Source organism: Pogoniulus pusillus, chromosome 4 (assembly GCF_015220805.1).
Source record: "Pogoniulus pusillus isolate bPogPus1 chromosome 4, bPogPus1.pri, whole genome shotgun sequence".
Lineage (NCBI taxonomy): Eukaryota > Metazoa > Chordata > Aves > Piciformes > Lybiidae > Pogoniulus > Pogoniulus pusillus.
Genome location: NC_087267.1, coordinates 46,066,706 through 46,078,756, shown reverse-complemented (window position 1 = coordinate 46,078,756; position 12,051 = coordinate 46,066,706). Strand labels below are relative to the sequence as shown.

The window sequence follows — 12,051 nt, the reverse complement described above, 5'->3', positions numbered from 1 at the left end:
CTTCTCCTTCCACCTTTACTGATAACAGTTCATCACAACCTCTCACAGCATCATAGAATGATAGGGGTTGGAAGAGACCACAGGAGATCTTCTAGCCCAACTGCCCCCCTGCCAGAGGAAGTTCACCTTGAGCAGGTTGCACGAGGTGGGTTGTGAATGTCTGCAGAGATGGAGACTCCACCACCTCTCTGGGCAGCCTGTTTCAGTTCTCTAATGCCCTCAACATAAAGAGCTTCCTCCTCATGTTTGGATGGAACTTTCCATGTCCAAGTTTCTGCACATTACTCTCTATCCTGTGACTGTCCCCCACAGAAAAGAGACTGGCTCCAGGCCCCTGATACCCACACTCTAAGTATTTATAAGCACTGAGAAGTTCCCCCTCAGACTTCTCCAGGCTAAAAAGCACCAGGTCCCTCAGCCTTTCTTAGGAGAGACCACAGAATCAACCAGGTTGGAAGAGATCTCCAAGACCATCCAGTCCAACTTATAAATGTTGTAGGTTCTAGTTGTTCTAGATGTTCCAGCCTCCTCCTCATCTTCATAGCCCCTTGCTGTACCCTTCCAGGAAAATTTCAAGTGTGTCCAGTGCAAGAGACTCAGCACTTCTCAGTAATACCTCATCAATTTGGGCATGGACACCCCCTGCTAGGTCTTCAGCAACCTCATCTAGTGGAAGGCGTCCCTGTGCATGGCAGAGTGGGGGTGGAACTACATGACCTTTTAGGTCCCTTCCAACCCAAACCATTCTATGTTTCTATGAACTTCCCAATGAAAATGTTTCCTAGATCACATCTGGAACACAAACCCTACGAGGAGAGGCTGAGGGAGCTGAGGGTGTGCAGCCTGCAGCAGAGGAGGCTCAGGGCAGAGCTCATTGCTCTCTGCAGCTGCCTGCAGGGAGGCTGTAGCCAGGTGGGGTTGGGCTCTGCTGCCAGGCAAGCAGCAACAGAAGAAGGGGACACAGTCTCAAGCTGTGGCAGGGCAGGTCTAGGCTGGATGTTAGAAGGAAGTTGTTGTCAGAGAGAGTGATTGGCATTGGAATGGGCTGCCCAGGGAGGTGGTGGAGTCTCTGTGGCTGGAGGTGTTGAAGTCAAGCCTGGTTGAGGCCATGGTCTGGTTGCTTGGCCAGGGCTGGGTGCTAGGTTGGACTGGCTGAGCTTGGAGGTCTCCTCCAACATAGCTGATTCTATGATCTTATGATCTGCCTTTTATCACAGCTGTACCACCCCAACAGCTTGGTGTCACCTTGTCTAACACACCCCACATTTCCTCCTCTGTGGTTTCCACCTCTCAAGCCCACAGCCACATCTTCTGTAACACCATTTTCTCCTCACTTTTCCTTCCTCCAAAGCCACAGCAAGAATTTTTGAGCTGCCTAAGCAGAGCAATAAAATGTTATTACGTTCAATAACCTACAGCAGAATCAAATCTGTTCTCAGAAACAATCTAATTCTGCAGCCAGGATCCAGCACCTTCCCTGGGCAGCACAGTAAATTGGGAGAAAGACCAATCTCAGCCATGCCGAAGCAGCACGTTAACGCTTGCTGATCCTCTTGCTCACAACTGCAGTCAGGCAATTTAACACAGGTATGTCCAAGGAAATGCACAAAAAGGTTCTTGGGAAAGCATTGATCTTTTTGTTTTACTTGTTGTAAGCCAACAGATGAATGGGGAGTGGGGCCTAAATGGCTTTCTGTCTGGATAAAGTGATGCAATGGATGTGAGGAGAGGAAATTCACCTACAGCTGGTGTAGAATCACAGAATCATGGAATCAAGCAGGTTGGAAGAGACCTCCAACTCCAAGCTCAGCCAGTCCAACCTAGCACCCAGCCCTAGCCAGTCAACTAGACCATGGCACTAAGTGCCTCAGCCAGGCTTTTCTTGAACACCTCCAGGGACAGTGACTCCACCACCTTCCTGGGCAGCCCACAGGGCAGCAAAGTTGGCAAGGGTCTGGAGAGCAGGACTTAGGAGGAGAGGCTGAACTGGAGAGCAGGACTTAGGAGGAGAGGCTGAACTGGAGAGAAGGACTTAGGAGGAGAGGCTAAACTGGAGAGCAGGTCTTAGGAGGAGAGGCTGAACTGGAGAGCAGGTCTTAGGAGGAGAGGCTGAACTGGAGAGCAGGTCTTAGGAGGAGAGGCTGAAGGAAGCAGGGTTGTTTAGAGAAAAAAAGGCTTCTCAGACTCTCGAACTACCTGACAGGAGGTGGTAGTGAGGTGGGGGTCAGACTCTTCTGGAGGGAGGCTGTAGCCAGGTGGGGTTGGGCTCTTCTGCCAGGCAAGCAGCATCAGAAGCAGGGGACACAGTCTCAAGCTGTGCCAGGGGAGGTCTAGGCTGGAGTTAGGAGGAAGTTGTTGTCAGAGAGAGTGATTGGCATTGGAATGGGCTGCCCAGGGAGGTGGTGGAGTTGCTATCCCTGGAGATGTTGAAGCAAAGCCTGAATGGGGCACTCAGTGCCATGGTGTGGCTGACTGGACAGAGCTGGGTGCTAGGTTGGACTGGCTGAGCCTGGAGGCCTCTTCCAACCTGGCTGATTCTCTGATTCTCCCAGGTAGCTAGCGGTAAGACAAGAAGAAGCACCCTCAAGTTGCACCAGGGCAGGTTTAAGTTGGCTATTAGAACAAATGTTTTTTACTGAAAAAGAAGTCAGGCATAGGAAGAGGCTGCCCAGGGAGGTGGTGGAGTCACCATCCCTGAAGGTGCTCAAAAAACACGCAGCCATGCCACTTTGGGACATGCTTAAATGGCCATGGTGGTTAGACTCAAGGATCTTGAAGATCTTTTCCAACAAAATCAATTTTGTGACTCTCTGATTACACAGTGCCAGAAGGCAGCTTCTTTTCATGTCCTTTCTAGAAAGCAGCAATCCGTCCTGAGGGCTCTGGGTGACCTACTTTCAACTCAGAGCCCTGAAACACAGACATCTCTTCAGAAGATATGCTTCCAAGCTGAGTGTCTTCCTAAGAAATAAAAGGCATGCTGAAAGGAAGAAGCCATCACCAGCACCTCCTCCCTCCTCAATGTGCTGATCATGGCTTCGAGTGAGGGGTCAGGGAAATGGTGGAGTCCATGACACTGGGCACTTTGATGGACAGGGTTAGACTTCTGCCAAGAGAAGTTGGACCAGATGATCCTTAAAGTCCTTTCCAAACTGGTATTCTATGAGTCATCCCTGGAGGTGTTCAAGACTGCATGAGGTACTTAGTGCCATGGTCTGGTTGATTGGATAGGGCTGGGTGCTAGGTGGGACTGGATGATCTTGGAGGTCTCTTCCAACCTGCTGATTCTATGAAGTCCTTGCCAGAGAGAGTGATTGGCATTGGAATGGGCTGCCCAGGGAGGTGGTGGAGGCACTGTCCCTGGAGGTGTTCAGGTAAAGCCTGGCTGAGGCACTTAGTGCCATGGTCTGGTTGATTGGCCAGAGCTGGGTGCTAGGTTGGACTGGATGAGCTTGGAGGTCTCTTCCAACCTGGCTGATTCTATGATTCTGTGGTCTGCTTTGTAAAGTATAACACAAAGAATCAGGATGCTTCCCTCACTGTGCAACTAATGAGGATGGCAAATGGCATCCAGGCAGGAGATCAGAGGCAGAAAAGCTGCAGCCTATTTGAGGACTCATTTCCTTGGGTCTTTCACCCTCATTGCATCCCAGATACTTGGCTAATTGGAGCTGCATGTTTCCAGCATATGTTTTCAACTGTAATTCACTGCAGCTGCTTCACTCTGTAACTCCAATCCAAAATGATTTAATTATAACATGCAGGCATCAGGAACAGCAAAGACATCACAAACAACCACCACAGAAATGCCAATGCATGCCACTTGGTTGAGCTGGAGAGAAACTCCTTCATGTGAGCAACTGAAGGGGTTTCTTTGTGAGATGGAAAGCAAACTGGCCTTCAAAAGGTTTTGATGCTTTCATGGTGGTTGGACTCAATGCTCTTCAAGGTTTTTTCCAACCTAAATTATTCCAAGACTGCCTGATTTTCAGATGAAGCAAAGTCTGCCAAACAGTTGGTGGGAGGAGAAAACTAAAATCTCATGGCAGAGCTGCAAGATGATGTTTGTGTGCGTGGAAAAACACAAACAAATGAACAGGAATAAATCCTTGCTGCACAGAAGTAGCAGGTTCAGCACAAACAGCCCTGTGAGGAGAGGCTGAGGGAGCTGGGGGTGTGCAGCCTGCAGCAGAGGAGGCTCAGGGCAGAGCTCATTGCTGTCTGCAGCTCCCTGAAGGGAGGCTGTAGCCAGGTGGGGTTGGTCTTTTCTGTCAAGCAACCAGCAACAGAACAAGGGGACACAGTCTCAAGTTTTGCTGGGGGAGGTCTAGGCTGGATGTTAGGAGGAAGTTGTTGTCAGAGAGAGTGATTGGCATTGGAATGGGCTGCCCAGGGAGGTGGTGGAGTCTCTGTGCCTGGAGGTGTTGAAGCCAAGCCTGGATGAGGCACTTAGTGCCATGGGCTGGTTGATTGGCCAGGGCTGGGTGCTAGGTTGGACTGGCTGAGCTTGGAGGTCTCTTCCAACCTGGTTGATTCTATGATCTTTAAAGACCCCTTCCAAGCATAAGCATTCTGTGATTGTACCAAGACACCAACTGTAAGGAATTCCTTTCTAGCCTACACAGCTCTAAATTTCCAGATGTCAACTGGTTTTGGACATTTAATTCTAAAGCATTTCCAGAAGCTTCAGCAGGAAAGCAATCTATAAAATGCTGCACAGCATTTCCCAGAGCACATATAATACAAAGAACTGGGCTGGCATTTAATCACAGTGCTCTCTGGGCCTCGAGATGCTGATGCTAGGGACCTCCTCCAGCTCCATGGAGAAAAGCTGCATCTCCCTAGGTAAATGTGACCAAGTCTATGTGCAGAGGGGAGAAGTTCACTGCCAGTAAACACATTCCAGGTAAAGCCTCTGCTGTGTGTGAGCTGCACGATGGTGCAATTCAAAGTTAGAATCATAGAACCAACAGGTTGGAAGAGACCTCCAAGATCATCCAGGCTAACCTAGCACCCAGCCCTAGCCAGTCAACTAGACCATGGTACTAAGTGCCTCAGCCAGGCTTTGCTTCAACACCTCCAGGGACAGTGCCTCCACCACCTCCCTGGGCAGCCCATTCCAATGCCAATCACTCTCTCTGACAACAACTTCCTCCTAACATCCAGCCTAGACCTCCCCCAGCACAACTTGAAACTGTGTCCCCTTGTTCTATTGCTGCTTGCCTGGCAGAAGAGCCCAACTCCCACCTGGCCACAACCTCCTCCAGCATCTCCACATCCCTCTTGTCACAGTGGCTCCAGAACTGGATGCAGTACTCCAGCTGGAGTCTCACCAGAGCAGAGTAGAGGGGGAGAATCACCTCCCTCGACCTGCTGGCCACACTGCTTGGGTCACTACCATACTGCAGCACAGCAAGAACAGATCCCCAGGACATGGAAGAAGGAGCTTTAAAAAAGCTGCCTTGAGTCTTGAGAAATGATAAAAAGCTTCTGGACATTTGGGAAAGGGAAAAACAAAGAAAGGAATCTTCCATTTTTTTCCACAGACAAGCAGGCTCTGACAGCTCCTTGGGGGCTTCTGCAGGTCCTGGTGCTTTTACAGCTGTGTCTACCAGCACTCCTCACTAACACTTTCAAATGAATCCCAACACTTCCCACACAAATCCCACTACTTCTGGAAACAAGGGTAAAAGAAAGCATGACAGATTCAGCTATTAAAAAGAATAAATTCAGCACTCTTTCTCCTTTCTCCCTTTTTTAATGGCTCTGGTAAGGTCTCTGGTAGATAAGAATGTGCTGCTCAGGGCCAAAGCAGAATTGTGTAGGACCCATTTCAGCCCCTCTAGATGCAGGAATAATACAGAGAAGAGACAGGCTTCATTTCCATGGCTTTGAAATGATGGACAGAAAGGATGAAAAGGGTTTTGAGTCCCTTTTGAATTAGCTTGGGTATCATTCTGCAACTTTCCAGCACAAGGTTCCTCTTCCAGTAAAGCTTGTTTGGAAAATGAGATTCATGGCCATGAGACTGTGTCTTTTTGGAAAGCTAAAGTAAGAAGTGGATTTATGTAGTACCAAAGACAGCAAAGAATAATGACACATTTATTTCTTCCTCCATGTGACTAGAGGTGTGTGGTTAAGGTAGAAAGTCTTAACCATCTCACCAGGGAAGTAGAATCACAGAATCAAGCAGGTTGGAAGAGACCTCCAAGATCATCCAGCCCAACCTAGCACCCAGCCTTAGCCAATCAACCAGACCATGGCACTAAGTGCCTCAGCCAGGCTTGGCTTCAACACCTCCAGGGATGGAGACTCCACCACCTCCCTGGGCAGCCCATTCCAATGCCAATCACTCTCTCTGTGAAGAGCTTCCTCCTAACATCCAGCCTAGACTTCCCCTGAAGTACCACTATTGCTCTGCTCTGGTGAGACTCATCTGCAGTGCTTGCTCCAGCTCTGAGGTCCTCAGTGCAGGAAAGACATGGACCTGCTGGATTTGGTCCAGAAGAGGCCACAGCAATGATGAGAGGACCAGAACCCCTCTGCTGTGAGGCCAGGCTGTGAGAGCTGGGTTGCTCAGCCTGGAGAAGAGAAGGCTCTGGGGAGACCTCATAAATACACTCATAGAACCATTTTGTTTGGCAAAGACTTTCGAGACCATTGATTCCATCCTTTACCTAACTCAGCCAAGAATGGTGCAAAACCATCTTCCTCAGCATCACAGGTCTGTCTTTGAAACACCTTCAGGGATAGGGATTCAAGCACCTCCCTGGACAGCCTGTTCCATTGTTTGAGTAACCCTTCAGTGAAGAAATTTCTTCTTCTAGCTAACTGATATCTCTCCTGGTGTAACTTGACCACTGTGATTGATTCAAGCCTGTTTGAGCAAAAGGAGTTATTAAGAAAGTCTCCTTCCCTGGAGACTTTCAAGGCCTGTCTGGATGTGTTCCTCTGTGATCTGTGATAGATTGTGTGGTCCTGCTGTGGCAGGGGGGGTTGGACTCAAAGATCTCCTTGAGTCCCTTCCAACCCCTAATATCCTGTGAGCCTGTGAGCCTGTGAAGATGCTGTGGCACATTTAATGGAGACACAGTCAATTACACAGTTATGAAGCACAGTTCCTGTCACCCACAGCCCAAACATCAGTGCTATCACCAAAAACCCTGCTGTGGACATACCATAAACTCCCCCTTCATTCTGGACCTCAGAACAAGACTCTAGGAAGTAAGTGTTCAAGAAAAGCCTGGCTGAGGCACTTAGTGCCATGGTCTGGTTGACTGGCCAGGGCTGGGTGCTAGGTTGGGCTGGCTGAGCTTGGAGGTCTCTTCCAACCTGGCTGATTCTGTGATTCTGTGATGAGTGGCCTCAGAAATAGATGGCTGTGACAAAGCTAAGGAGAAGCAACACATTCCTCAAAACTTGTTTTGTCTTCCTCCAGCTGGTACATGTCCCCAGAGCTCTCTGGAGAAATGGAAGCCCCTGGGTTACTGCCAAGAGAGCTAATGTGACAGGGCATGAAAATGAGGACAAACAGGTAAGAGAGAATGGCACAGCTGCTGGCAGGCACCCTCAAAAAATCAAGCCTATTCTTTCTGTGTCTCCCTGGGAAGCCTCCTTCACGTGCTGAAACAAAAAAGCACTAATTTGACTTCCCACTTGGCTTTGTTGAATTTTGACATGTCCTCAGTCAAGCAAGAGCCCCTCCTTCAATCAGACACCATTTTCTTGAGCTGTTAGGAAAGGAGGAAGCTACAGCAATTACTGCAAACTTACAAGCAGCAGCTTTAGCCTAATTACCATGACTCCTGTTTAATTCTTATTGATTGCCTCCCGTGAATGCACAACCACTGGCAGAACTGGCAGAGTCTGGAGCTGCTGTGCTAAAAACAGCAGCCACTGAAAACAAAACCAAACCCAGTGAGGTGACCCAATATCCTGCTGAACACTTGGCATTAGAAGGACAAATACAGCCTGGAAGAAAGCACTCACACTTATGGCTTCTGCAGACCTGCTCCTGGTGCTTGGGAGCAATGTCCTTGCCAAGAGAGCCCTGCAGAGGGACCTGGCCAGGCTGCATGGGTGGGCAGAGGCCAATGGGATGAGATTTAACAAGGCCAAGGGCAGGGTTCTGCACTTTGGCCACAACAACGCCAAGCAGCACTACAGGCTGGGGACAGAGTGGCTGAGAGCAGCCAGGAGGAAAGGGCCCTGGGGGTGCTGGGAGATAGTAGCTGAAGATGAGGCAGCAGTGCCCAGGTGGCCAGGAGAGCCAATGGCATCCTGGGCTGGCTCAGGAGCAGTGTGGGCAGCAGGACAAGGGAAGTTATTCTGCCCCTGTGCTCAGCACTGCTCAGGCCACCCCTTGAGTGCTGTGTCCAATTCTAGGCTCCTCAATTCAAGAGAGATGTTGAGGTGCTGGAAGGTGACCAGAGAAGGGCAAGGAAGCTGGGGAGGGGCCTGGAACACAAACCCTATGAGGAGAGGCTGAGGGAGCTGGGGGTGTGTAGCCTGCAGAAGAGGAGGCTCAGGGCTGAGCTCATTGCTGTCTACAACTACCTGATGGGAGGCTGTAGCCAGGTGGGGTTGGGCTCTGCTGCCAGGCAATCAGCAATAGAACAAGGGGACACAGTCTCAAGTTGTGATGAGGGAAGTCTAGGCTGGATGTTAGGAGGCAGTTCTTCACAGAAAGTGTGATTGGCATTGGAATGGGCTGCCCAGGGAGGTGGTGGAGTCTCTGTGGCTGGAGGTGTTGAAGCCAAACCTGGCTGAGGCACTTAGTGCCATGGTCTGGTTGATTGGCCAGGGCTGGGTGCTAGGTTGGACTGGCTGAGCCTGGAGGTCTCTTCCAACCTGCCTGATTCTATGATTCTATAAGAGCAAGTGAGTGGTTTGTTTCCTGAGTTATCAGTGGGTTTGTATTTTATCCCATGTTGCCAGGACTTGACCCAAAGCCCATGTTTGGATGACCTACCAGCTTCAATCATCTTCAGATGGTGGGACTGATCATCTCTCAAATAAGGATGTGATGGTTTGGGTGTTACCCACCTTAAGAAAATCACCCAGGCTAGGCTCAGCCACTCTTGCAGATTGAATGAAGCTTTACATTTACAGCTTAGCACAATATCCAAGCAGACATTTACAACATATACAGCTATAGACAGCAATATGCAAGTTAAAAAGTAATAGAGAAACACAGCAGCCCTCCCAGAAACCTGAGCCCCCAGAAGGGCTCCCAACCACCCTTCCACCTTCTCCCCACCCCTCTACCTTACCCCAGACTTTGCCTTATGTTCAAGGTGAGTTTGGAGGGGTCAGCCAAGGGGGTTAGGAAGCAGAAGGGTTAGTCAGGCAGCAAGTTAGGGAGAGAAGTGCATGCAGCCCAAAAAGCCCACAGAGAGACTCTCTTATCTGTGCTTGTGTTCTTGCTCTGATACATCTCAACTAGCCTATGAGTGCAGCAGACATCCCCACTGTTTCCTTTTCACAGCCTATCACCTAATTCTCCTCACCAAAATAACCCAGCTAGGCTCAAACTAGCACACACTTTCAAACCCAGCTATGGCAGGGGTGCTGGACTTGATGGCTACAAGAGGTCCCTTCCAACCCCTACCATTCTAAGCAAGTTTGTCTTGAAAGATCATAGTCCTCACAACGTCTTGCTGAGCACAGTCCACAACGGCAGTCAACGAGCACAGTCCATAAAGGCATTCAATAAGCACAGTCCATGAAGCCACTCAACCAGCTTAAAGCACAAAGAGAAGGCCCAACCAGCTTCCTGGCAAAAGCACTGCTCCAAGCTCAGCCTCTCTGGGCAATACATCACATGCTGTCTACCTTGTTACTGTTCATTGTTCTGCTTAATTTCTTTGCTGGCCTTCTTGGCACTACTCCCCTGTTAACCCAGACCCATGCAAAATATGTTGTAGCCAAATGATTTTTTTCTGGGTTTTGGGCTTGTTTCACTGTTTTTTTCCTCCTCTTGGATGTGATACTGTGATACCTAGTTCTCTCATCTGCTCAGCTTAACTTCAACCACACAAAGCAACACAAGAGAGCTAAAATTGTTTAGGTTGGAGAAGAGGAGGCTGGTGAGGGATCTTATTAATGCTTACAAATATCTAAGGGGTGGGTGTTAGGAAGATAGAGCCAGATTCCTCTCAGTGGTCCTCAGTGATAGGGCAAAAGATGATGGACATCAATTTGAACAAAGGAAGGTCCATCTAAACATGAGATCTAACTCTGGGAGTGGCAGAGCACTGGAACTGGACATCAATTTGAACACAGGAATGTCCATCTAAACATGAGATCTAACTCTGAGAGTGGCAGAGCACTGGAACTGGACATCAATTTGAACACAAGAATGTCCATCTAAACAAGAGATCTGAGAGTGGCAGAGCACTGGAACTGGACATCAGTTTGAACACAGGAATGTCCATCTAAACATGAGATCTAACTCTGAGAGTGACACAGCACTGGAACTGGACATCAATTTGAACACAGGAATGTCCATCTAAACATGAGATCTGAGAGTGGCAGAGCACTGGAACTGGACATCAATTTGAACAGAGGAAGGTCCATCTAAACATGAGATCTAACTCTGAGAGTGACACAGCACTGGAACTGGACATCAATTCAAACACAGGAAGGTCCATCTAAACATGAGATCTGAGAGTGGCAGAGCACTGGAACTGGACATCAATTTGAACAGAGGAAGGTCCATCTAAACATGAGATCTGAGAGTGGCAGAGCACTGGAACTGGACATCAATTTGAACAGAGGAAGGTCCATCTAAACATGAGATCTGAGAGTGGCAGAGCACTGGAACTGGACATCACTTTGAACAGAGGAAGGTCCATCTACACACGAGATCTAACTCTGAGAGTGACACAGCACTGGAACTGGACATCACTTTGAACAGAGGAAGGTCCATCTAAACATGAGATGTAACTCTGAGAGTGACACAGCACTGGATCAGCCTGCACAGAGAGGAGGTGGAGTCACTCTCTTGGAGACTTTCAAGGCCTGCCTGGATGTCCTCCTGCTTTTAGGTGATCCTGCTGTGGCAGGGAGATTGGACTCAATGATCTTCAGAGGTCACTACCATGCTTGACCCTGTGAAAAGCAGCTGAATGACCATCCAGTTGAGTTCTGTCCTTCCCACCAAGTAAAATTTCCAAACTGCCTCTCCAGTGCAAAAATCCAGTGAGCAAGCTTTTGTCACCCTCATTCAGTGGGGGGGAAAAAAAAAAGCCCCTCTTTATTCCACAGCAGCATCAGCAAGCCTAACAGAAGAAAGAAATGATATCCTGACCCCTGAGATTCCTGTGCTTTCAAACAGACAAGGCAACTTCCATTAGGCTCACAGTGATAAGCACTGTTTTGACGTAGCAAGGCATTGCAGGAATTGATTTCTTGGGTTTTCTTCTCTCAGATATGATAAGCATAAGTAGTGGAAAAGAACCTCTGAGTTAGCAGCTGCTGCTCTCTTCAGCACAATTCCATCCCAGGAATGATTTTTTTTTTTTGAGGAAATAAATCATATCTGATTTTTTAATGTTTAAAACTAATGTTATCTCTCAAACTCAGATCACCACCACAGTTACTTTAGGTTCTCAAGGATGTGGCTCTCTGATTTCACATTATTCAAATGTATTCTTCACAGCAGCTCAAAGAAAAGATGTTTTTATATCATACAATCACAGAATCAACCAGGTTGGAAGAAACCTTCAAGATCATCCAGTCCAACCTAGCACCCAGCCCTGTCCAGTCAATCAGACCATGGCACTAAGTGCCTCAGCCAGGCTTTGCCTGAACACCTCCAGGGATGGTGACTCCACCACCTCCCTGAAAGAAAGGCTGTGGAATCTCCTTCTTTGGAGACATTCAAAACCTACCTGGATGCACTCCTGTGCAGTCTACTGTGTGTAACCCTGCTTTAGGAAGGTGGTTGGACTGGATGAGGCTGCGGACAGAGTGGCTAGAGAGCAGCCAGGCAGAAAGGGACCTAGGGGTGCTGGTAGAGAGGAGCTGAAGCTGGGGCAGCACTGCCCA

At 48.8% G+C, this 12,051-nt stretch overlaps 1 protein-coding gene across 2 annotated transcripts in view; it reads right to left on the bottom strand.

The window, feature by feature from the left end:
* Positions 1-12,051, bottom strand: part of EXOC4 (exocyst complex component 4) — a 500,658-nt gene that overhangs the window by 159,783 nt on the left and 328,824 nt on the right. The window contains exon 11 of one of the 2 annotated variants that reach the window (XM_064142740.1): positions 5,820-6,046. The exons of the other annotated variant lie outside the window; for it this stretch is intronic. Coding sequence (XP_063998810.1) covers positions 5,953-6,046 — 94 coding nt within the window. The 3' untranslated portion in view covers positions 5,820-5,952. Of the gene's footprint in view, positions 1-5,819; positions 6,047-12,051 lie in introns of those variants that run through there. 2 annotated transcript variants of the gene reach the window in all.